This window comes from Phragmites australis, chromosome 13, assembly GCF_958298935.1.
Source record: "Phragmites australis chromosome 13, lpPhrAust1.1, whole genome shotgun sequence".
Lineage (NCBI taxonomy): Eukaryota > Viridiplantae > Streptophyta > Magnoliopsida > Poales > Poaceae > Phragmites > Phragmites australis.
Window position 1 is genome coordinate 1,542,895 of NC_084933.1, and position 26,742 is coordinate 1,569,636.

The 26,742-nt window shown below is 43.4% G+C and overlaps 1 protein-coding gene across 1 annotated transcript in view; it reads right to left on the bottom strand.

Moving 5' to 3' along the window:
- The window catches only part of LOC133888354 (callose synthase 7-like), a 64,390-nt gene that overhangs the window by 15,679 nt on the left and 21,969 nt on the right, over positions 1-26,742 (bottom strand). Inside the window, exons 13-29 of the mRNA XM_062328561.1 lie at positions 21,409-21,531; positions 21,209-21,326; positions 20,433-20,764; positions 20,295-20,347; positions 20,151-20,211; positions 3,509-3,587; positions 3,375-3,424; positions 3,191-3,277; positions 2,979-3,086; positions 2,790-2,878; positions 2,629-2,716; positions 2,385-2,545; positions 2,134-2,257; positions 1,944-2,038; positions 1,788-1,872; positions 1,537-1,688; positions 1,190-1,299 (exon numbers count right to left, since the gene is read on the bottom strand). Coding sequence (XP_062184545.1) covers positions 1,190-1,299; positions 1,537-1,688; positions 1,788-1,872; positions 1,944-2,038; positions 2,134-2,257; positions 2,385-2,545; positions 2,629-2,716; positions 2,790-2,878; positions 2,979-3,086; positions 3,191-3,277; positions 3,375-3,424; positions 3,509-3,587; positions 20,151-20,211; positions 20,295-20,347; positions 20,433-20,764; positions 21,209-21,326; positions 21,409-21,531 — 1,915 coding nt within the window. The remainder of the gene's footprint in view (positions 1-1,189; positions 1,300-1,536; positions 1,689-1,787; positions 1,873-1,943; positions 2,039-2,133; positions 2,258-2,384; positions 2,546-2,628; positions 2,717-2,789; positions 2,879-2,978; positions 3,087-3,190; positions 3,278-3,374; positions 3,425-3,508; positions 3,588-20,150; positions 20,212-20,294; positions 20,348-20,432; positions 20,765-21,208; positions 21,327-21,408; positions 21,532-26,742) is intronic.

Here is a 26,742-nt window from a genome sequence, read left to right on the forward strand (position 1 = left end):
ATCCTATGAAGACTCATAGTTCTGACAAAGATGAGTCAACATCTGAAAGGTAATAGAGAACTCAATTATCTCAGAAGAAAATTGGGGCTCGACACTAGAAACCAGAATGGACACTCCACGAGCATCATCATCCATAGACTAAGCATAATCAGACAATTGATCTCGGTATAACTCCAAGGCATCCTGGTAGGCGAAGACAGCATTATCATATGCAATAGTTACTTCTTCAGTAGCTACTTTGTCTGCTTTGTCGGCAAAAGGTTTCATAGGCTCTATCGGAAGAAAAGAGGAAGGCAAACATGTAATGTTGCCAGAAAGAACACCCCAAAGACGAAGCCCATGCATGTGAATGCGCATATGCTATGCAAAATCCCGGCAATTGACACCATCAAAATTGCCAAGCATCGAGGAACTAAAACGATGCCCGATGCCATCCTAAAGAAGTGGCGTCGACAAGAGCGCAAAGGGGTAGCGACGAGTGATGGCAAGAGCGCAGAGAAGAGAGGAAGTAGTTGCATTTTTATTTTTTTAAGATCCGATGATAGAATATGTCAAGCGGCTCACGAAAGGTGAGCCGCGGCTGTTTAGATTGACACCATAGAAGGCAAGCGGAGGCAGTTTGGATCGACACCAAACTAGGCGATGCGGTCCACCCGATAGAATGAAAATTCGGCAAGGGAATTGCGGAATAGGGTGAGCGGGCAGAGGGGAGGGGAGGGGCGTCCCTGGCTTCCCCGCGAACCATGGCATGAGCAGCTGTAGAATCTGGCGGGTGAGCGGCGAGGAGGCTCAGTGCATCCCCGACTTCTGCGAGGATAGTGACGCTGCTTTGGCGATGAGTTGGCTCCGATGGGGAAGAAAGAGTAGAGATGGAGATAGGATCCAGGCGGTGGTTGATCAGCAAAGTGGAGGCGGTCGAATCCAACTGTGGGAGCAGGCAGGGCGGGCGAGAAGAAGTCGTTGATAGTAAAGAGAGAAACCGGCAACATGTGACTAGGGTTGGGACGAGTTGTTAAGTCAAAAGAAATCTAGTTCTACTACCATATTAGGAATAGTAACTTGTATTTTATGCAGATTATTGGTTAGTATATATACATGTACAGATGAGTAATATGCAAATAACCTCTTATAACATGATGATATTATACTGACACAATATATCACAATATATATCTATAACATGTAGAACCTGGATATATTTTCCGTAGATAGAACAATATGGATATTCCATCCTCATTCTTTTTATACAGATCCTTTTCTGAAAAGAGCACCTCCTCTGCGAAGTATGGAGTTAAAACACTGGTGCAAAAGCAGCAGGTCTGTTAATCAAATATTCTTTTCATCAAAGAATTATAATAAAGAGGTATGATCAGGCAAGAAAATTTAATAGAATCACATAATTGACCTTAGAAAACAGTTTAAAACAGGGAACAACTAGACAACAAGGTGCCAAGAAATAGAAAGCAAAAACTTTTGCCAACACAGGTTGACGAAAGAAAAGGGGCAGTGGGTGGGTGATTGAGTTGGGTCTCTTACCTGAAGGACATCATGCTGCGGACCTGTGGAGCCCTTGGCATTTTCATGAAAAATGAGTTTGCAAAGAATGTGATCCTGCGCTGAGCTTCGAAGTTCGTTGGTACATATATTGCAGATTCCTTTGTTGTCAACAACAATTGAAGCCTAGCACACTGTTAACAGTACTCCAATACAAAATTAGAGGACACTAATGCTTGTAAACTTGTTGATAATAAATAGTATTGAAATAAGTTTCTAGAAATGACAATGACCTTCTCACTCCATGCTCTACCCTTTACTGAGTCCAGATTTATATGTGCAAAGTGTTCATTGCGTATGGTTTCATCCTTCAAAATACTACAGGATTGCAACAAAGATGATTGTAAAAAGTTTCTTATTGAGGGTACACATTTCAGCAAAGATCTTACCCTTGCCCATTCTTTATAATATCATGTGTGATCATTTCCATTATATCTTGTAACTGAATGGCAATCTGTCCCTCCATGCCTTCATGATACCACCTCTGGAGATGGATTGATAAATTATTGGAGAAGAATGAAAATGTGGTGCAGAAAAGATATTTGGTCAAGAGAACAGAAGAATGCTTGTTATTAGTACCAATATATCTAGCAACATATCAAACTTAGCACTTAGTCGAGGAAGTTCTTCCAGACAGAAGTCATTAACAACCGACTGACGGAGTATGCTATGTTTAATGCAATCGCTTATTTGATCAATGACTCTGCAGCCATCACGATATGCAAATATGAATTAAATAGTTAGCCATATAATCATCTGCTAAATTTGTTGTCCCAGTATAAACAGAAGCCCAAACATCAGCTGAGAGGACAAAAGAAAAAATGGCTTACTTCTTATCACTCGGTTGATTTATAAGGCTGTACAGAATATTTAATAATGTCTCGTAGCATTCTATTACAGCACAATAAGTATATGGATCCTCGCTTATTCTCTTTGTCAATTCTTCATCATTTTTCTTGGCCCTCTTTGCCATCTCAAGTGCAAGTGGGATCTGAAATATCAGAGCCATGAGGAACACAGTACTGCCTCCGGGAGGAAATTTAGTTTAATTATAGCATGATTTAAGTAGTATACCTTACTAGCAAGAAGGAAAGGGGGCCACTGAAAAACAGTAGTCTCACCCATAGCCGTAGATGACGGAGCCATCAGTAAATTTCTCTCTCTGGAAACAAATTCAAATACAATATTTGAAGTATGTTAAAAAAAGAGGGGGTAGACTAACACCAGATGGTAACCTATTGCTTATTAAGTCTTCATCTCGCAAGGAGATAATAAATGCATTCCATATGTCGGAGAACTCATCAATGTGATTTTTTTTTCCATCCTGGTGAAAAGAGTTTAGACGAAAACAACAAATCAGCTAACAAGTCAACCAAAAAGAGTGTGAAGAAAAATATTGTTAACAAATTTTAGCAAAAGAGGACCTCACGCTCACTCCTGTTTGGTTGACTATCATGTTTAGGCACAAGATTTTCTACAAAAGCTTTTGGAATTGCCTGAAATCTAGATCTTAACATCCGAGGAGTCCGGATCTGCGGGAAAGTAAACATTCTGCAAGCATTAGTAGTGTGAACTAAAGCATCAATACTCCAGAAGTACAAACAGTCATAAAGTAGTATGCTAAAAAAATACCAACCTCACCCAAGCCGCTCAAGGCACCACTCAATCCACCACATATTGTGGAAAAAAGGACATACCATATTTGTGTGTCCATGAAGTATACCTATGCAACAAATTTATTGAACAGCTTGATAACGAGACAAAAAGAAAAAGGCAACCCCCCACCCCACCCTACCAAAAATGCATGAATCAATGCATACCATGGCACTCGGTACCCATACAGTGATTACAACACCTAAATTATGCTGCACTGTGAAAATTTGAAATCTTATCAGCACTTAACATTATGCAAAGGAATTACATGTCATACTGCAGTACTACAACATAGTCTTACAGTATGGAAAGAACCCATGCTCGTAAGGCCCCTGTCCCAGAAGCATAATTTTCCTGGTAGGTCCAACAAGAGGAGAAATCTGCCAACAGTAATCACAACACAAAAGAAAGTTTTAATACACTTTGCATATTTGAAGTTTCACAAGAGAACAAAATTATGTTACAGGTAATACAGATAGAGGACTTTTACAGTACACCTAAATGAGTGTATGCCGTCCATTTTCTTCATCCGGTGGTTTAGATTAGCCCAATGATACTCTATCGTCCATCAGTATTATGGGTATCATTAAAGAGTATCATGGGTATCATAAGGGTAGGATTGAAAAAAAAAACAATGATAAACTTGTAAATTATATGTTTAATTAGGGAATATCAAAATGTTAGTTTATTCTTCGGATAAGCTTTCACTTATTCTGTTCATTTCATTTATTAGGGTTTCCACCCTCCGTCGGTCAATCGATGATGGATGGCGAAGGTCCGAAGTCCGGTCAGTCAATGACGTAATTACCCCTAAGGGTATCAAGATAATTACAATAATACCTACTAAAATGGACGGTTGAATCATAACAATGATACTCTCCATCATCTAGTATCATGGTGTACTGTAAAGGTTCTCTACAGATAACAAAGGGATTAGAAAAATTAGTTAATTTCCTAATCCTTAGCCAGCCTAGTTTAGACCAGAAATTGTGTTCGGTAGTCTAATATACTGTTTAGCTTACTGGTGTAGCAGGGTTAGCAACAGATAAAGGGAATTCGTGTGGATTAATTGAGGTGTGTTAGCTTATTTCACCTTTGGAATAAGTCTACGTTGCCCCCCCCCCCAACCAAATAGAACTGCTGGGTTGCTTTAGAAACCGAGCAACCGACACCCCTCAACCATGCCAAACCATCTACTTACACCCACCCCCCCCCCCCCACCACTATCAAGATTGTCCACTTTACCCTCCCAGAGCATAATCAAAACCGACATTAGATGATGTAGCATCAAGTTCTCTGATAAACATTGATGATTTGGCATCCATGTAAGCATTCACGTCATCCTTCCTTACACAGAAAAAAATTTGTTGTTGTGCATGTTTGTTGACAAGGTAGATCCATATGCCTCTACCGAGACAAACATGCAAGATCATAGATGACACCAGACACACAATGATTGTTGATAAGATTCAGCCAAAGCCTACATCCCTAGGGCCTTACTACGGCTGTTCCTCCCCACAGTTGAACACAAGCCGCTTGGAATCCCTGCAGAACCGCTGGCACCCCCTTGCAAGCTTGTTGCATTATGTCGTCATGCTGGTTATAGCAGCAGTCCTCATATTTTTCAGGAGGCCAAGTTACAAGAATCCCACTCCAACACTACCATATACCGCTAACTACAACAAGTCCTAACGTAACCAAACACATACATATATTCGACATATTTCAAAACATATCATCTCCCATAATTAACATAACATCAACATATAGGACAAGCAAAGTACATCTACGTGGAGAGAGGTGAATAAATAAAGCCGAATATGATCACTAGGTGAAAAAAACAGCAGTCCCTATCACAGAGACAAAACGCTCAAACCAAATGCGGGGAACTTGTTTGAGATCATCTAAAGCATGTAGAAGACAACAAACATGACTTCAAGGAGCATCAACATGTGGTGGTGGCTGCATATAAAATTTCTCATGTAATCCCCATGAAGAAAGGCATCCTTAGCATCGTCTAAGGTATAGACCAAGATTTAACAGCAACCACTGCAATAAAGGTACACACTATAGTAATGTTTGCAATAGGAGCAAATGTCTCATCATAGTCACATCCTTGAATCTATTGAAAACTTCAACAAGGCATGCTTTATACCTCTCCACTGAACCATCATACTTAGTCTTCATTTTGCAAACTACTTAAAAGATACAAGTCACAATACGATCAAGTACAACAAGCTCCTCAAACATAGCGGACTTACACTCTAGAACACTAGATGCCTCCTGATAAGTGGATGGTTCATCAACAACTGCACTTGCACATGCAAAACCCCACCTCTCAGGAGCCTCAATAGTAGGACAATCGCATAGATTATATCAACGAACAACAGTCGCCTCATCAAAAACAGTAGTACCATAAAAAATAAGAGCATCATGACTGGCCAAAGAGCTAGGACTTGACGGAGGAAGAGAAGGAATTGTGGACCTACATGTATAAAATTATGTGGTAGGTGGAATATATGGTGGAGGAGCTAAAACCGGATCAGAAATGGGTGTGATGGAAGGAGATAGATCAAGAGTAGGTGTGATAGACGGAGGTGGATCAGGAGATGTGATGGAAGAAGATGGAACAGGAGCATCATCACCACATGAAAGAGGAGGAAACGTAGAAAGCAAGTGGAATCTGTAGGAAAATATGAGGGCTGACAGGAAGAATTGTAATGTTAAGTATATACATTAAGGCTAGTCCATGGATGCCCCACAATTCCAGTTAAGGTAACATGGCATCGGAGACTAGGGTTAGTGGTTAGCTAATCCTGATCTGGTTTTTCTGTTGCCCATCTGGCGTTATCGCATCTTCCACATCCTCCACCATCGTGCTGCCCATTCGGTGCCATCGGGTCAGACATGTCCCTCTGCCTGCCCATCACCGAGCCTCTCGTTGTTGCCCACCGTCACGGTCCATCGTCGCAACTTATGTCGCCCATCGCCACTCCAATTGTCGTTGCCTGCCGTCATAGTCCGCGCTTTGTGGTCCATCTCACAGCCTCCAACGTCGCAACCTCCATAGTCGCGGATCTCGCTGCCCGTTGCGCCCCCCCCCCCCCCTTCCGCCACCTGTCGCGAACGTACTCCCCGCTGTTGCGATCGGCCTCCTCAAGCTGCTCATCGTGGCACTCCTCTCACTGCTCGTTGAGGCCAGTCTCCTCCCGCACGGAGCTCGTCATCGCACCGTCCCTTGAGTTTTTTGAATTGTTGATGCTGCCCATATGCTACAGGGCTTGTCTACTGCTCCGGGTGTTAATCTCCATTGTACTGTTCCTATTTTTTGCTACTGCACCAGTTGTTTCCTTTGCATTCCAATATGACACAGCCCAATGCCATTGCCATTCCTATCAAACTTGATGGTCAAAATTATCCAGAGTGGACATTTTCTATGAAAACAGTGTTGAGGGGTTATGCTCTAACACCTCACCTAACTAATGATCCACCTGTTGACAAGTCTAAGGATGGTTTTAGTGCTGCTGAAATCAAGAATTAGCATAATGATGATGGAAGGGTGATGAGTATTGTCACCAATATGAAGGAATCTTTTATTTTAAGTCTTGAGCATCACAAGTCAGCTAAGGAAACTTAGGACTATTTGCAACGTCAATATGTTCAAAATAGTTGTGCTCTCTTGCATACTCTGATGAAAGGACTTCATTTCATGGCCTTCAACAGAATGATTTGTCCATAGATAAGTAATATACTGCATTTGATCGTTTAATAGGACTGTTGCTCTCAAAGGTACCTCAGTGTATTGGAGAGTGTTCATGATGTTGTGACTAGAATAACAAGTTCATTGAGAAGTTTCTTATGTACCAGTTTTATCATGGCCTCAAATAAAACTTTGAGTCCATCCGTATGCAGCTGCTCAACAAGCCTACTACTCCATCTATTGCAGATGTATTGTCTACCTTGATTGCTGAAGAGACTTGTCTTCATTTGCTCAAGCCTGCTTCAGTGTTCCTCAGAGGCTATTCCTTGTGAGCATTGTAAGAAGATTGATCATGGTCCAGATAATTATTGTCATCTAGAGAAGTTGGGTGAGTTCTGTGCACGTCGTGTTGCTCGTACTCGTAGTGCAGCTCCTTCCCAAGGCTCTATATCTATTGCTGCTGCTTCACATGACAGTGAGTCTCCATCGTGGGTTCTAGATTCAAGGGCTTATTTTCATGTGATATCTGATAAGTCTCAGCTGGTTGCTTGCAAGCTGGTCATTGATGGAGGTTCTATTCAGACAACTAATGGTACATGTTGTCACCACTCATACCTGCACTTTCCACTTGTTTTTTTGTACCTGGTGTTTCTTTTGTACCTTAGTTATCCATGAATCTTTTTTCAGTGGGTCAAATCAATGACTAAAACTGTTTTGTTGGATTTGACGCCTCATCTTGTTTTATTCAAGATCTTCAAAACAGGAGTATGATTGGGACTGGTCATCGTCGTAGAGGGTCTCCTAGCCTATGTTTTGGACACTTTGCTTCTTCCTCCTTCCACCAGCTCCACTGCTCGTTTGTCATCTGCAACATCGTTATCCACTCCATCTTTTGTCAAGTGGCATTATCATCTTGGTCACTTTTGTGGATCTCGTCTGTCTATTTTGGTTCGTCAGGGTTGTTTAGATCATACGTCCATTGAGTCCAATTTTTATTGTAAGGGTTGCAAGCTTGGTAAATGTCTCAAACTCCTATATCCCAATAGTGTTTCCAATTATGCTAGACCTTTTGATATTATTCATTCCGATGAATGGGGTCCTTCACCTTTTACTTTAAAAGGTGGTCATAGTTATTATATCATTTCTATTGATGATCACTGTCAATATACTTGGATTTATTTTATGAAACATTGCTCCTAGTTATGTTCTATATATCAATTGTTTGCTCGTATGATCCATACTCAGTTTTCTACTGCCATTAGTCTTTCGCTTTGACTCTAGAGAATACATGTCTTCTGCTTTTCAATCACTTCCTCACTTCTGAGGGCACTCTTGCTCAGCTATCATGTCCTAGGGCTCATGCTCAGAATGGCTGCAAACATCGCCATCTTATAGACTGCTCGCACAATTGCATCTTTTGCTCCTTCTTATTTCTGAGGAGAAGTTATTTCTACAACTGTTTATCTTATTAACTGGCAGCCATCTTCAAAGTTGGCTGGAAAATGCCCTGGTGACTCTTTTTGGTACTCCTAGCTATGATCATCTTCGGATTTTCGGATGTACGTGATATGTCGTGTTTGCCCCTTGTGAGCAGACTAAGTTAACTGCCTAGTTAGTTAAGTGTTTTTCTTGGATATAGTCCTGAGCATAAGGGTTAGCATTGCTATGATCCTTCCTTGCGTCATATGCATATTTCTCATCATGTAGCTTTTGTTGAGGATCGTCCCTTCTTGCATAACCCCTCCACTCAACCCTCATCCTCTTCCATAGAGTCCACTTCATTTCTATGTCTTCCTCCTCCTTTATCTGGTAATAACCCTGTTCCATCTTCTTCTCATATGCCTACTCCACCCACCTTTTATTCGGTTTTAGCTCCTCCACCTAATCATAATCCCTCTCCTTACATCCCACCCACACATGCTCCCACAATTCCAGTTAAGGTAATATGTAAAAGAAAAAGAAAAACGATCCTCAAGAAAGGTCACATCATGAAAAATACTTATGGGAGAAAGCATGGTAACAACGATAACCCTTATGCTCAGAAAAACACTCAACCAACTTGGCAGTCAACTTAGTCTGCCTCGCGAGGTGCAAGAAACATTACATGTTCATCCAAAAACAAGAAGATGGTCATAGCTAGGAGTAAAAGAAAAACCTAACCAGGACACTTGCTACCCAGTTTTGAAGAAGGTTGCTAGTTAATAAATAAATAGCCTTAGAAATTGCATGGCCGCCAAAATAAGAAAGAACGAAAGACGCAATGATAAGAGTGTGTGTTGTTTCTATAAGATGACGATTTTTGCATTTAGCAACACCAATCTAAGCATGAGTGCAATGATATGAGAGTTGAGCAAGAGTGCCCGTGAAGGTGAGGAAACTGGTGAAAAGCGGAAGACAAATACTCATAGTCAAAGTCAAAATGAAAAACTCTATGAGAGTGGAAGGAGAGGTCGCGATTTGCGGCTTGCTTTTATTCTGACGATTAGAGGCAACGGAAAATATGATGAGAACGAGATGGTGACATAATTTCGGATTGAGGTGGATTAGATCAAGCCTAACCCTAACCCTAGCTCTAATAATATGTTACCATTGGATGACTTGTGGGAAAATGATATCCCCATTAGGCTTGGTGTGTGTACATAGAGAGAGCACATGGACAAAGATGGGCCCATAATATATGGGAATTTATATACGCATATATATATACCTATATATATATATACATATCTATATGTATATATGTATGCATATGCATGTATGTATATGTAGCCTAATGTGTGTATATATGTATACATGAATATGTATTTATGTATACATATATATATGTACAAATGTATATATGTATACATATATATATGTATAAATGTATATATGTATACATATATATGTATATATGTATACGGGGACACTATTACACCCGTGCACCGCGCCACGACCCATGGCCCGCATCCGCTCCCTCACTGTCCGCCCATCCCAACTTGGTCGCGTGGCCAACTCTCTGCATCGACCGCCCGCCTGCAGCTCCCCCGCGTGATGTGGACCTAAGAGTAGAGGGAGGGAGGGAGTCGGTTGGGGGTGGGGATAGCCAAGCCGCCCTATAGCGCTACTCATCACGTGACTGATGCGCGCAGGCCCCTCCCTTGGTGCCGCCACGTGGTGGGACACAGTCCCCGTCCTTAGTTGATGGGCACACCGGCTTCGACACGTGTTAGGCGACGGGTGGGGGCACACGGGGCCCATGACACACCTCTCTCGCTCGGTTACCTGCTCCGCTTGGTCCTCCAGCTCTTACTCCCTCACTTGCATCAAATTCATACAGTTGCTACCATCCTGCAATGCACATCTGTAGTGTCATCCATCCATCACATCACATTTCTTTGACAACTGAACCAACTTTTCTGCTACATCTTCTCTTCATCGCACACACAAACTATAACCACTTGAGTAGATCTCATTCATGTACTCGTAGATGGTCTAGAGAAAAAGGAAGGGATCAATCAGAATCAGGTTCATAGATTATCTTTGACCTGACCAAAGCTTGTGGCTCCCTTAGCCTCTTTGATTGAGACGTGTGCTGCACCTGCACCCTACTACCCCAGATAGCCCTGCACTAGCTCATATAACATCTTTACAAACTGAAAAAAGAAAATTAGACACTAGTAATAATATGTTTGCATTTGGATTCATTTCGTAAATTTTACATGTGGAGGAACAGTTGGGTACATATCAATATCTAGCCCAAACGCATACACTACTAAATACTAACGACTATGGACTCTATTGAATATTGGTGACTAGTGAATATTGACGACTACTGATACTACTAAACAATTTTACTATGACTTGAAACTACTGAACAATTACTAACAACTACTGAACTAAACTACTAACACTACTGAACAAAAGTACTAAACAAATTACTATAACTTGGAACTACTGAACAACTACTACCAACTAGTGACGCTACTGAACAAAAACTACTAACACTACTAAATAAACTACTAACAACTACTAACAGTACTGACACAAAAACTACTGGACAAATTTTACTATGACTTGGAACTTCTGAACAACTTCTAACACTACTAACAAAAAATACTGACACTACTGAACAAAAATTGCTGACACTACTGAACAAACAACTGATACTACTGGCAACTATTGACAACTACTAACACATGTCCCAATAGTGCCATACTGTTCTACTACTCCACTACTGCACAGACTAGCTAGACGATCGCCCGTCGCAGGCATCCACCTCCTTGGATGATAGTTTTTGGGGCATTTGGTTGTGAAGGGAGATCGATATAACTTCATGCCTCCGTTCCAGTGCCAAATGGAGGCAGTTCGTCGTGGTTGTGAAGCCCTTTCTTCATCCATCCATGCAGTGGTTTGTTCTTCAACAAGACCATGGCAACCTCATGGTGTGGAACATCCCTCAGGGAGATTCTGGGCTCTTGATGGGATCTCTGATTCGGAGGATAAAAATGAGTTTGACTCGCCGGAGTTGGTCCGGGAGGCCTTGGCGGCGGGGTTCACAAAAGAAGACCTGATGGCTGCGGAGGCGGATCTGTTGTCACCGTCTTCTACTGCGGTATCTCCTTTGTCTGTGTATGCAGGGACAAATAGGGAAGGAGCGCTGCCGTGAAGAATCGTCGGTGCGATTGTGCAACGAAAGGTGGGTGTTAGGCCATGGCGGGAATGTCTACCGTCACCTCGGGTCTCACCGCCTCTCATGTTTGGTGATGTGCTTGAGGCTACGAGCTCAGGCACACATCATCGTCGCCTTCATCTCCAGCGCCGGCAAAGGTCGATCGATCTAGGAAAGCCGGCAATTGGGTCTCACAGCCTCTCAGGTTTGGAGATGCGCTTGAGGCTACAAGCCCGGTTGTGCACTGTTGTCACTTGATGCCTTCGTCTCCGGCGCCAGGAAGGGGAGCTCGATACAGAAATTTCGGTGCTAGGGTGTCTTTGTAGGAGATTTCAAATTCAAATTTAAAACAAGTCAGTCCATTGGTTCCGAATTGCAAGCCTTTGGTTCGATCCATTATTCCTTTCCAGCCCACCTTAGGCCTCGTTGTGCTCTTCTCCAAAATAGGGAGACGCCGAGGGGAAAACCCTAAGGTGTCATATTCCTTTCTGCCTCCTTTACGAACGAGATCGTACGCTGAGGTCATGAGAGTAGGCATGGAGCATGGAGGGGTGAACCAGGGAGCTCAGCGTGTTGGGGCTCCAATCCATGGCTTGGCTCAGGGCAATGGCAGAGGTCAGGCGGGCCTGGTTGGTCGAGGCGGTTTTCAATCGAAGTTTCAAGGCTTTCATCCCAATCATGGCGGCAGGGGGTACTGTGGCGGGTACCAAGGGGGCCGCTACCCCTACAGTGGTCGTGGAGGTGGACGGCACCTACGTCATCATTGGGGTCGCTTCAGCGGATACGCCGGCCGCAATGGTGCTTTCCATGGAGGTTCGACTAGTGCTTATGGTGCTCATGCTATGGCACATGGGTGCATCTACCACGGGAGCAGATGCTTCAGTACCTCCTCAGTTGAGTGTACTAGCGGCAGCGAATCCTTTGGGCTCAGCAATCGTTGGTGCTGGTCCTACGATTCTAGACATCGCGGCACCGGCTGCTGCTGGGTTATTGGCGACCGTGGTTCCTGAAGGGACCGAGGGTGTCACAAGTAAGCCGGCAGCAGAAGCGTCAACAACAATAGTTGGCTCGGGAGCTAAAACTGGTGCGGCTGGTGGAGGTCAATTAGCTGTAGACATCCCTGAGTCTTCTACATTGGGACCACAAAAAATGGTAATGGCAAATCAAAACCCTACTGTTTCCACTGTTATATAAAAGGTCATGTGCAAGATGAATGTTCCACAATTTTGTTTTGCGACATCTGTGAAAGTGAGGAGCATGTAACTCATCGATGGCATTGGGTTTTACAATATACCGCATTCATCTTGCTAAAAAGCTAAGAATGAATCTAAAATAGCCTTGGTCAAGGTGATTGAGGGTTCCTTGTCCGTTGCTAATGTCATGACGGAACTCCAAAGGTTGATTCCTGGTAGATGGAAGTGGGTAGTGGAAGAAAATGGTAATAATTCGTTTCAAACCATCTTCCCATCCAAAGCAGAATTAAAGCGAATGGTTGAATGGGGTGTCATCCAAACTAAGACACAAAATGCTAAGATGGTAATTGAGGAGAGGGTGCATGTGAAGAGGTAAAGTATATTATGCCAAAGGTTTGGCTACAGTCCTGGGGGTTGTCAAAGGAACTGAGGGACTTTCTTATCATTTGGTCTGTTGGTTCCATTTAGGAGTCACATAAATGGTAGATATGAAATTTACAAGAAGGCATGATATAGCTCATTTGCAAGTTTCGGTCCTTGTCCCCAGTCTAATTCCAGAGTATGTTAATGTGGTTATTGGGGACTATCTATATGAGTTGCAATTCAAAGTGGAATCAAACGAAAATGATGCAAATTCGGCCCCTTTATTTATGGAAAATGCAAAAGATAAGGATGACAAGGGTGAGAAAGGAGAAGACACTTATATGGCACATTTAGAACCGGCCTTAATGCTCCAGAAGGTTCACGCACCACTTCTCAGGGTCCTGCCATTGGTGATGGCAAAACTAAAATCGGAAAAAAGGTTAACGAGTTAGAAGTGATGGAAGGTCTCAATATCATGGATGAAGACCACACGGTGTCTCTGGGCACGCAAAGGGCTCGGGAGGACACGCTTCTGCTGACGCCTTTGGGCGATCTGTGCACTCAGACGGATGAGGCCCGGTCAGACATCCCTCTGACGGTGCCGCTAGGTGGCATGTGTGCTCGGCCAGAGGTGTTTGGCGTTGGGCCAACACCTCCTCAAAACATGCCAGGCGAGCGAGCGGAGGTGGCTCAGACGGCGTCACTGGGCATGATTAGTGCCCGGGTGGATGCGCGTGAGATGGAGTCACTCGGTGAGATGAGCACTCGGGCGAGCATGGCTGGCACTGGGCCGTATCCAGCGGTGCTTGCTGCGGGAGAGCTTGTGGCAATTCCTGAGGCTGCTTCGTTGTACTCGTGAAGGAGCAAGAGACAGGCGGACCAGGAGGTGTTGGAGCGCGCCTCAAAACTGAAGGCAAGTTACAACATGCACGAGACTGAGTTACAACATGCACGAGACTGCTACAACAGGTGCGCAAAATTTGCCTATTTTATCCTTTCTGATGAGCATATGGTTTCTAATTTTACAAGTGTGGGTGTTCTTTTGGGCAAAGAAGATAGCCATGTTGTACACTCTATTTCTTCTGTTAAAAAGAATGAAGCATTACGTCTAAGTGTGGTTGACAAAATAGATAATTTATCATATCTGATTGAAAAGGAAGAGAAGGAATTGGAAGATGAGGAGGTGTTGGATCATCTCCTTAAGTCACATATGTGGCGATCTAATGGATGAGGTGATGGACACGGGCAGTGATCATTTATGCGATCAACATATTGTCATGGTTAAGTCCAAAATATTACCTTCTAAATTAAATGGAATCCGAGTTGGTTCTGGTTCCGAAAAAACCAAACATCGTTAAGGATGAAAGGGGTTTTTTGGAACAACAATGGGTTTAAGGACTCGAAAAAAGCACAAATATGTCTCGGATCTATCCAAGGAGCAAAGATTGGACTTCATAGCTATATCCAAAACTGGAAGGGATAATTTCTCACAAGCGTTTCTTAAGAACCTTTGTAGTGGAAAAGAATTTCTATGGCATAGTAAAGCACCTAGAGGCGGATCGGGAGGTATCTTATTGGGGATCAATTTGGCCACTTATGATATAGGAGCTATTGCCGAAGGGGATTATTATGTCAAATTCCAGTTGTGTAATAAGTCAGATAGATTTAAATGAGCTTTGATTGTAGTCTATGGACCAGCTCAACATAAGTTTAAAGACATTTTTTTGACAGAACTAGTTCATGTGTGTAGAAATGAATCCTTTCCTATTTTAATAGGAGGAGATTTCAATATATTGAGAGGTCCATAGGAAAAGAACAATGACAATTATGATCATAGATGGCCTTTCTTGTTCAATGCTATTATTAGTGGGCTAGATTTAAGATAATTGCTTATGTCAGGGAGGCAATACACATGGATGAATTCTCTAAATGTTCTAACCTTTGAAAAACTAGACAGAGTTCTAATGAGCACAGAATGGGAGCATAAATTTCCGCTCTCAACTGTTCAAACTCTGACAAGGGAAATTTCTGATCATATGCCTTTGCGAATAAACACAGGATAAGCATCAGGAGCTAATAATCAACCTATGTTTAAATTTGAACTAGGTTGGTTACTGCGGGATGGTTTTTCTGATATGGTAGCTGAAGTATAGTCAAATGAAATGAGGGGTAACACCCCTATGGAGAGATGGCAGGCTAAAATATAGAGATTGAGACAACAACTAAGAGATTCGGCAAAAAATGTGAGTTGGATGTACAAGAAAGAGAAGAAAAAACCTTTGGATAAGCTTAATGAACTAGATAAAAAATGAGAAAGCACTTTGTTATCTTCGAATGAAGTTAATCTAAAACATTGTCTCCATGAAAAGCTAGCCCATCTTTTGAGAGAAGAGGAGATTAAATGGTACTAACGTGCAAAGGTCAAAGAGTTACTTCAAGGTGATTCTAATACCAAATATTTTCATTTGTTAGCAAATGGAAAACATAGAAAACAAAGAATTTTTCAAATAGAAAAACACGGCCAAATAATTCGAGGGGATGTGGATCTAAAGAAACACATCACATCTTACTATAAGGGTTTGTTTGGACATCCAGATAGCAATCATTTCTCGATGGATGAGTCAAGACAAGATGACATTCCCCAGGTTTTGGCTATAGAAAAATAAATGTTAACAGGGATGTTTACTGAGAATGAAGCAAGACATGTTATTTTTCAGATGGAACACAACAAAGCACTAGGTCCAGATGGATTCCCAGCTGAGTTTTTTCAGTCTTTTTGGGAATTGATAAAAGATGACTTGATGCCTTTGTTTGTGGATTTCCATAAGGGTTTATTACCTTTACATAGCCTTAATTTTGGGACCATAATATTATTGCCTAAAAACAGTGAAGCCACTCAAGTTCAACAATTATAGGCCTATTTGCCTATTAAATGTAAGCTTCAAAATTTTACCAAAGTGGCTACGAACAGAATTGCTAGCGTAGCGCAAAAGGTAATAAGTCCAACGCAAACTGCTTTTATGTCTGAGAGGAATATTATGGAAGGGGTAGTTATTCTACATGAGACTTTACATGAGCTACACTGTAAGAAATTAAATGGGGTCATCCTAAAAATAGATTTTGAAAAGACATATGATAAAGTTAGGTGGCCTTTTCTACAACAAGTGTTAAGAATGAAAGGCTTCTCACCAACCTGGTGTGAATGGATAAGATATTTTGTTCAAGGAGGAAATGTGGGGATAAAAGTGAATGACCAGGTTGGACAGAATTTTCAGACTAAGAAAGGTCTTAGACAAGGAGATTCTTTATCTCCCATCTTGTTTAATATAGTAGTTGACATGCTAGCATTCTTTTAAACAGAGCTAAGAATAATGGTCAATTCTCTGGGATTGTACCGTATTTAATTGATGGCTGTCTGTCCATCTTACAGTATACGGATGATACAATCATCTTCATGGACCATAATTTAAGAACATGCCAAGAATATGAAATTATTGCTTTGTGCTTTTCAACAATTATCTGGTCTTAAGATAAATTTCAACAAGAGCAAGCTCTTCTGTTATGGGCTAGCTAAAGAATTTGAGGAATAGTATTCTCAACTATTTGGTTGTTGCATGGGAACCTATCCTTTTAGATATTTAGGAATTCCTATGCACCATAAGAAGTTAAGTATAAGGATTAGAGGATCATTGAAGGGTAGTTTGAGAAAAAGTTAAGTAGCTGGAAGAGCAAACATATGTCAGTTAGGGAAAGACTGGTTTTAATAAACTCAGTTCTAACTAGCTTGGCAATGTTTATGCTATCTTTTTTTAGGTCCCTAGAGGAGTCCTTCACAAATTGGAGCATTACAGATCAAGGTTCTTCTGGCAGAGTGATGACCACAAAAAGAAGTATAGATTATCTAGATGGAATGTCTTATGCCTCCGGAGCTCCCTCCACTGGTAATGGTGAGGATGATCTATTTGCCCAACGCTCCTTCGTCACTGTACTGTTCTAGGGATGACTGGGATGGTGAAGGTAGGGCCAGCTGCGGATGATTTTGTAGGGCCAGATGGTCGACCCGTCGGTTGGCCGATGGTCTGCGATCTTCGGACTGCCCCTTGGGGGCCCTACCGTTGGAGGCGAAGGCCGCTTGCCTCCTGAGATACTCCTCTCGAAAGGTGTGAGGGTTCGGCAGTTATCAGTATTATGCCCTCGTCCTGCGCCGTGTAGAGTGCACCAGGATTCTTCCTCAGAACGTTGGTTTGCGGCGTGGCTTCGCTCCGGGGGGCCTTCGGAGCATCCTCGGCCACGTCCCCTGGGGTGGCTTGGTTTGGAGCCCCACGGCTTAGGCAGATATTGGTGACGTTTCGGCGTTGCCCTTGCCGCCCCCTTTGGGACCCGGCGGTAAGGGCCTCCTCGAAGCTCCTTTTTATCGGGGGAACAAGGGCATGTGACGATCCGGCCTGAGAGTGTGGTCTCTCGGTATTGGCACGGGAAGCTTCGCCAGCTTGTGAGCGCCCCCAGCAGAGCTTTTCCTCCTCTGCCCACGCATATTCCTCAAACTTGCTCATGAGGATTTCTACCGTGCCTATTGGGCCCTAGTTTAGTCGATAATACAGGGGGCCTTCGGCCAGGCCCTGGCTTGCAACATCGATGACCGAAGAGTCCAATATGCCCCTAATCTGGGCTTTGGTCGAGGAGAACCTTCGAAAGTAGTCCCGGAGGGTTTTGTCTGGCCCCTGCCTGATAGGGAATAGGCTGCCGGAGGTTACTGGTTCAATGAAGGTACCCTGAAAGTTGTTGCGGAAGAGGTCTCGGAGTTGGGACTAAGTGTGAATGGTGCCAGGGTCCAGCGTCTAGAACCAGCGTATGGACATCCCTTCTAAGGTGAGGGGGAAGCATTTAGCCATGGTGGCCGATCCGCCCCCACTGGCCTCTATGGCTAGGGTGTAGGATTGGGCGAACTCGTCGGGGTCTGAATCACCTTTAAATTTGGGCAACTTTGGGGTCCGAAAACCTTCTGGGAAGGGCGTGGCCTGCAGGTCAGCCCGCAGGTGAGAGTTTTGGTCCTCCAGGGGGTCCTCACGATGCCGGCCCCAGGGCTCCAGGGACCGAAAGGGTCGTGTCCTTGCGCCCAGGGGCTCACCTGTTCATGGAGGTTAGGTCGAAAATGTGCCAGCCGTCCCGGGAGCGGCAGCAAAGGTGTGGGCAGCTTCATGCTCGATCTTTAGGGCCGTCCGTAGCTCCTCCATCTGCACTAGGAGTGCCACCAAGCGTGATTGCCGCTTGGGCGGAGCGGTGTTTCCAGTGGCAGCGCCAGCCGCAACCCCTAGGGGCGCAGCGGGGACCTTGTCTTGCTGCTGCTAGGTTTCCGGGGTAGAGAACCCTTCGGTGTTGCCCTTGCCTGTAGTTATGGCTGGGTCGGTGGTGGCCGTAAGGTTCCTGTTCCCCTGGCTAGGGGGGCATTGTCGGTGCCGGTCGCGTATAGCTGGCTGGACTGCCGCAAAGGCGTGACTGGGGGCCGACTGCTACCGATGCGGCCTTGGTGATCTTTTTCTTGGGTGGCATCCTACCTTTCTTAGCACTTCTGTGTTCGAGTCCCCACGGACGGCGCGCTGTTGGAGTAAGAGTTTGTCTTGCCCCAGCAAGTATGGCGAGAGTTTCTTCTAAGGAGTAGACTCAAGCTTGGAGACGAAATTTGAGAGGAAGGAACACCACGAATATATTGATGATAGAAAAATGTTTCACTTTGGGAGGGGAGTATCACAGCGTTTGCTATGGTGTGTTTCTGTTTTTGACGTTTTGTTGGGTTCTCCTTTTTTTCCCTTCTTCTTCCAGAGGACCATAGTCTCCTATTTATAGGGTCATGCGTAGTTTGCCGTACAAGTTATCATAATGTACAAATATCCGGGATCCAGCTAAATTACTAGATCTTATCCCGGATAACTACCTTCTATCATGTCGGGAGATAAATATCTACCATGATAATTATCGTGGTGCCTGCCCCTTGAAGAGGGCGAGCCGGTCGCCAATTGCGGCCCTGTGCCGCACTATTAGGGGTGTTAGGATAGCCCTCATCACGCCAGGGTGCCAGAATGGCTCCCATCAGCCTAGGCTTTTAATGTCGGTCACTTCCTCGCAAACAAAGTACGACTGGTTCTTCCCTTCTTGTAGATTTTTCCCGAGGCCTGGTGACTCGCCTAGTAACCTCCGGGAAGCCAGCCTGGGCAGTGGGAGGCCGAGGTTTTGGGAGGCCAAGCCTTTGGGAGGCTGAGCTTCAGAAGGCCAGGGCTTTGAGAGGCTGAAGCCTTGGAGACCGAGCCTTCGGGAGGCTAAGCTCCGAAAGGTCGGGCTTCAAAAGGCGGAGGCTTTGATAGACCGAGCCTTTGGGAGGCTGAGCTAATTAAGCCAAGGGACCGTCGGGGGTCCTTAATAACGACCCCCAACAAATGGATAACACATGCCGAACAATTTGACACTGCCTCCTAGCCAGCTGTCACATCATAGTCAGCTAGTGCCTTCTGGCCACAACACTTCACCCCTCTTCAACAAACAGCTCGTTCTGGAGTTGCAGGGTTGGCGCAACACATTGTGCCTCCCACCACACTTTGATCACAATCTTGAGCTCATGAAGAACATCTAGTGTGGCCATCTCGAATAGCTCAACATCATAGACCATGGTGATTAGCTATGATACCAAGTTGTTATGGGCTAACGTTAGAAAGGTAGCTCGATTAGAGAAGGAGAAATCGTAGGGTGCACAAAGAGAGGGAGAGAGAATCAGGGGCAGGAGATTAGACTAAATCATTCTCGTTCCTACCTTTTAATGGCTTACAGCCGTAGGCCAGCTCTTGCCCCTAACGACCTAACAACTACAAATAACGATGGATAATGCTAACAAAATAACAACAGTTAATCATCCTAGCTGAAGGACAACACATGCCAAAAAATTTGGCAGCCCCCTAGTGGCTGCGACCTCCTAGTATACTGGTGCCTTCTGTCCATAATAGATACTTTAACTAGTCAAAAAATATAATGCATAGATTATACCAACCTCAACATAAAAGCTGAAGGCGAGCTTGCATATGAGCAATATAGTCCAGAATAATATGTACCTATTTTATGAAGAAAAATCGATTGTTTTGGACAAAGATAATAAAGACGGAAAACTTAGGTAACAAGAAAATGTATGACTTACTTAAGAAGTGAACATGTGTCCTCGTACATGCCTCGGGCAACATATAACTTTGGCTGATTAATAAAAGTAAGTGTGAGAACTAACAGCTGCAAACTATTCTGCTAATAACTTATTTACATAGGTCCAGCAAAATATTACCTGAGACCACCACAAAAGAAACCTAACAATGCGAGAATTTGAGCGCTCCAATGCCCTTCGAAATGGTAGAAATATAAAAAACAAGGCATTGAATATGTTCGGTAACATGTAAAGAGCAACTGCAAAATTATATATAGATTCACTCTGCGAATTTCCAATCCAACTGCCGAAGAACTTGACAAGGCCTGTGGGATTTTGAATAGAACTTATGTATGTTGTTGGAAGAATTATCAACCAAGCAAGAGCTATAACAAATTTCAGGATATATCGCACTATCTCTGAGCACTCCAGACTCTTCCAAGCCTTCCAGTTAAGAATTATCTCAAACGTGGCTGAAAAAGTTGAAGAGAGCAATTTGAGAAATTGTGCACAATTAGAAAATATTTTCTATTGAGATGCCATATATAAATCTATATTGAGAAAAACTTGCTTATAGTTTTGGAAGAAGAAAAAAACTAAGGTTCAATTAAGAATGTAGTAAATTACGATAATCTCATTTGGTTGAACCACTTTTAGATACATAAGTGTTTGGATAGCTGTTTGTTTCTCAATCAAGCTACACGTGGATAATTATCATGTTCTAGATAGGAGATGAAAATAACTGCTTGGGGAAAATGGTTCATCCAACATAAATCAGGTTCACTAACCGAATCATAGACTGCTCATAACTACTTTTTGACAGCAGCTTTAGAAATAAGCACAGCAGAACAACCACAAATAGAGCCTAAATAAGGTTATAATATGCATAAAGTTTCCGAGTCCAACTACAAATGTACCTTGAAGGAAGTTAAGAAATGCATATGTTATGAATATTGTCACAACATTTCTGAAAACAGTTGGTTCAAAAATAGTATATAGAGATCCAGAAGGGTTCCAGGCAATGATTACCATGGCCTGCAAGAAAAGAAACACACGACATGACAGGTAAAGATAAGACATAACACTTTCACTCAAGGACAAAGATCAATGGTTATACCTGGAAAGCTAATATAAAGAAAGTCCACATTCGATCAAAACTTCTCAATAGGAGAAAAAAACTACGATGCTCAACAAAATTGGTTTTGGGTATCCTCCATCTGCGAACATCATTAGCATGTTTCTGCATATAAATAAAGTTAGGTATATTATCTTACCAGACATACTTAATTTTGATTGCTTCAGGAACATGCATATAATCCATTGAATGCAAATGCATTCAGGTCCAACCGGACTATAGATTACATGTACAACTCCACTGATAAAAGGGGAAACAAAATATTCTTTCCCCTTTTCCCCCCAAATTGCACCAATGAGCCAAGCTGAACATCCACAGTGGCAATATCAAATGAAACATTTGGTTTAGATCACCCCAATGAGTGGCAATCAGTGCACAGGGACAGCCAGCATGAAGTAACGACAACAGAAGTGCACAAGTGGTAACAACTAATAACTGGTGGGCAACTGTGGAAAACAGAACAGCAACAAGCGGATGGAGCTCGACAAGCCAGATAGAAAAAGAAAGGGTAGAGGAAAAGGAAAAGGAAAAGGAAATGATATGTAAGAAAGGGGCTAGGTGTGTTCCTTTTTATTTTCTGGTTTTGGACAATAACAGAGTTATATGCATTTCGGGAGGGACACATCACATGTGAATGTTTCAGACAGGGACATTTAACTGAATAAGTAGGCTTTGTCATTCCCCCAAAAGTAAGTATCAAGAGTAGGCACATAACTACATCAATTAATCCTCGCAAAAAGAATGCAAATCAGTTAGTTTGACATCCCCCGAAAATAATCTGACGTGTTCAAAACCGTTCTTCGTAACTTAACTAAATAAAATCGGGTAGCGATCAACAGCATTGCCACTGATTTTTTAGGGAAACAATAGAGGATCCTTATGAAAATTATATTACTGCTAATAACAATGAGTACTATTGTACAGCTCCCGATCTTCCAAAGAGAATGGTACCCACCCCCACCCAACGCGCAGAGAAAGTGCAGTAACGAGCCTTCGTGTCACGTTATTGTACTTTCCTTCAGCTATTTCTAGTTACTGCCTGTACCATCGCCTGTACCATCCATTGGTTACTACATTTCTCCTAATGTTACTGCAAGGGCCAAGGATACAACAATCAAGCTGCAAAAACACTATTATGCCCTGGGGTCATACAGTGGATAGATACAACAATCAAGCTGCAAAAACACTATTATGCCCTGGGGTCATACAGTGGATATTGTGGGCTAAGTGGAAAAGGTTGCGACGAGAGACTGGAGGCCAGGGTCCCGGACCATGGTAGCACGTAGGCACCATGTCACGGCCAGGGAAGAGGCAGGTGTAGCGCAAGAGAAAGGGGAAAGGGAAGGATTTCTGCTATTCCCTTCACTTGAAAAGAGAGCGCCAAACCCCTTTAATATGATGCTTGCCTAACAGGCTCATCACTGGTCCTATCGCCACCCGTTCACTGCATCATCAGTGGCGATAGCAGCTTGTATCCTCTGAAGACCTTGAACTAATATATATACATGAATATAATACAATATGCAAAGAACCTCTTATACTTTAGGGATATTACACAGAGGTATATATATCTTGTTAATAATAATCGTTACGTGTATTGTAGCAGACAAGTGTTGGCACTGTGGCAAACACTAATTCGATTACTGCAGCAGACCGTAGCGCTTAGATCATTGCTGTAGCACCAGTGATGACTGTTATGGCTATAAATAAGAGGTGACCCCTAGAGAGTAAGAAAAAAAAGTAGTAGTGTATAGTAGTGTGAAGCTACGAGTAATGGTGTGCAGAGTATACCCGGGTGGAAGCTCAGTGTGAGGATCTCTCCTAAGTTTCATCCAAATAGTAAGCATGTAGTGAGAAGCTATGAGTTCAATGTATAACAAGTGATGTTGTGCTAGATCAATATAGTACGAGATATTGAGCCACTTGTTCTCTTGTGTGCTTGTGTGACTCAAGATAGAGAGAGTAAAGAGTGGAATCGAGTGCTTCAGTTCCAACATTTAGAGGGATTGAGTGATTCAATCCCAACAAATGGTATCAGAGCTTTAGGTTCAGAGTCGAGAGAGGAGCCCGAGGTTCTGTCCGAGAGAGCTTAGGATTGTGGTTGTCCAAGACCATGGCTCGTGACGAGTCACTGGAGGGAACATCTGGAAGTGGTACCACACTGAAGGTATCGACCATTATGCTCACTAAGAGCAATTACGGGGTATGGGCGGTGAAGATGAAGATCTTCATGCGTGCACAAGGAGTTTGGGAGGCGATAGAGGGGCAAAGAACTGGTCGATGAGAAGAAAGACTAGATGGCTCTCGCTGCCCTCTATCTCTGAGAAGGAGACAACAAAGAAGGCTTGGGACGCTCTCAAGGAGATGCACATTGGTGAAGATCGCGTCAGAAAGGTGTGTGTACAAACTCTCAACAGAGAGCTTGAAGGTATGTACATGGGTGAATTGGAGACGATCAGCAAGTACGCCTTGAAGCTTACCACTATGGTAAACGAGATACGTTCTCTCGCCACTAAGATGGAGGAGAGCACTATCGAGGAGAAGCTCTTGCGCTCTATCCCCAACAAGTTTCTACACATTGTTAGCACCATTGAGCAATGGGGTGCCATGACGAAGATGTCAATGATGGAGGCCGTCGAACGCTTGAGGACGTATGAGGAGTCTTTAAAGGGTCGCATGCGTGACAAGGAAGGAGAGCACCTACTGCTCTTGCATGCTGAGTGGGAGGCCAAAGCTACCAAAGAGAAGAGGAGTAGTGAATGCTCCGGCAGTGTAACAAGAAGAAGCATCGGGACAAGTCAAAGATCCAGTGCTACAAGTGTTAGGAGTTCAGCCACTACGCCTACGAGTGTTTTGAGAAAAAGAAAGAAAAGGCACTTCTTGTTAAGGCACAAGATGATGATGAGCTTGCCTTATTGATGATTGAGGCAACACTGCTGTAGCTCTTGGGTAGAGTCCATGAACGTTGGTGTGAAGCTGTGTTCATGGAGCCATGGAGGTGGCGACGTGAAGCTGTGTTCATGGAGGTGGTGGTGTGAAACTACTACGAGGTAGGGTTGGTGTGAAGCCAACAACAAGGGCATTGTGAAGCTGCTATGTTATTGTGGTGGTGTGAAGCCAACAACAAGGGCAGTGTGAAGCTACTACCTCAAAAGTGATGGTGTGAAGCTGTTACTAGGCAATGGTGGTATGAGTTCGCTAGGAGAAGGCCCCGGTGTGAAGTTGCGGCAAGGTGACACACAAGGCTTAGGGGGAGATTGTTAGTAATAATCCTTGTGTGTACTGTAGCAGACATGTGTCGCACTATAGAGAACAGTAATTCGATTACTGTGGTAGAGGTCAGCACTTAGATCACAGCTGCAATAGTATGTCGAACTGTAGCAAAATGACGTACTGTAGCAACAGTGCCGGCTGTTATGGCTATAAATATGGGGTGAACCCCCTAGAGAGTAAGAAAAAAAGTAGTAGTGTGAAGCTCCGAGTAGTGGTGTGCAGAGTACACCTAGGTGGAAGCTCGGTGTGAGGATCTCTCCTGAGCTTCATCCAAATAGTAAGCTTGTAGTGAGAAACTATGAGTTCAATGTATAACAAGTGGTGTTGTGCTAGATCAATATAGTATGAGATATTGAGTCACTTGTTCTCTTGTGTTCTTGTGTGATTCAAGATAGAGAGAGCAAAGAGATTCCGTTCTTGTGTGATTCAAGATAGAGAGAGCAAAGAGTGGAATCGAGTGATTCGGTTCCAACATTTAGAGGGATTGAGTGATTCAAACCCAAAATATCTAACACCCCCCCCCCCCTCTCAAACTAATGAAGGATCAATCACACTGAGTTTGGAGAGATAGAACTAGTGTTGAGCTATACTCTGTGTCTTTATGAAGAAATCAGCCAACTAAAGTTTGGAAGGAACACATTGAAGAGCAATCACCTCATCCTAACAATTTTTTATTGGACCAGCAGACTGCACAGTTCTTGCACCAATAGAAGCAACCCCGGATCCTCTTAAAACTTGTTGTTTCCAAAGCCTTCGACTCCGTTTTAGTGGTCGTTCTTGCTAGATGTTCTTCGCAGCCTCGGATTTGGCCCGGTTTGGCGTGATATGATTTCTGGGTTGTTGGCCATTTCTTTTACCAAAGTTCTCCTCAATGGCACCCCTAGAGATGAGATTCAACACCGGCGTGGCCTGCGCCAAGGGGATTCATTATCACCAATGCTATTTATTCTGGTGATGGTTGTACTTAATGGCTTAATTCATAAGGCTAGCAAAGAAGGTCTTCTCCGGCCCCTGGCCAATTGGAACATTCGACATCGTGTGTCTTTGTACGTCGATGATGTGGTCTTATTCCTTCGGTCGGTTGTGGAGGACATGGGAATGATATTGGACATCTTACAAGTGTTAGACATGGCGTTTGGTCTCAAGACTAACATCTAGAAAAGTAGTGTCACACCAATCCAGTGTTCGATAGATGAGCTCAGCCTGATTCATGATCGCCTCCCTTGTGAAATCAAGGAGTTTTCGTGCAAGTATCTTGGTTTACCTCTATCTATCAAGAAATGGATAAGAGCTCAAATTCAGCCTATCATTGATAGAATTGCCTACCAACTCCCATGTTGGAAGGCAACATTAATGACACAGGATGGAAGGTCGACTTTGGTTCAGTTCGTCCTTACTTCTATGACAGTGTATCATGCTATAGCTATGGACCTCCCACCTTGGACGTTGAGAGCGATCGACAAAATCCATCGTGGTTATCTATGAAGAGGAAGGAAACAAGCAAATGGAGGACATTGTTTGATTGCTTGGCCAAAAGTTTTCTGGCCTCGTAAGCTGGGTGGTCTTGGTATTCAAGATCTCAAGACATTCGACTGGGCATTGAGAATGCGTTGGTTATGGATGCAAAAAACACAACTAGACAAGCCTTAGGCGGCTTTCATTGTGCCAGTTCATGCTAATGTCAAGGTGCTCTTCTCCATCTCGATAGTTTCCAGGGTGGGTAATGGATGCAACACCTTGTTTTGGATTGACAGGTGGCTTCACAAAAAGGCAATCGCGGACTTTGCCCTTCATTTGTTTTCCCTTGTTCCCAACGACGGACCAACAAGCGCACTATCCAGGAGGCCATGCCAGATCACCGCTGGGTTCAAGATATTCGAGGTGCTCTTACTATTGCAGCTCTTGCAGAGTACCTTGATGTATGGGATTTATTAACTGATGTCGTCTTACAACCAGGCATCCAAGATGATCGATGGAGGCAATCAAAATCAGGCCAATATTCAGCAAAATTGGCTTATAACTCCTTCAATGGGGCCATCCTTT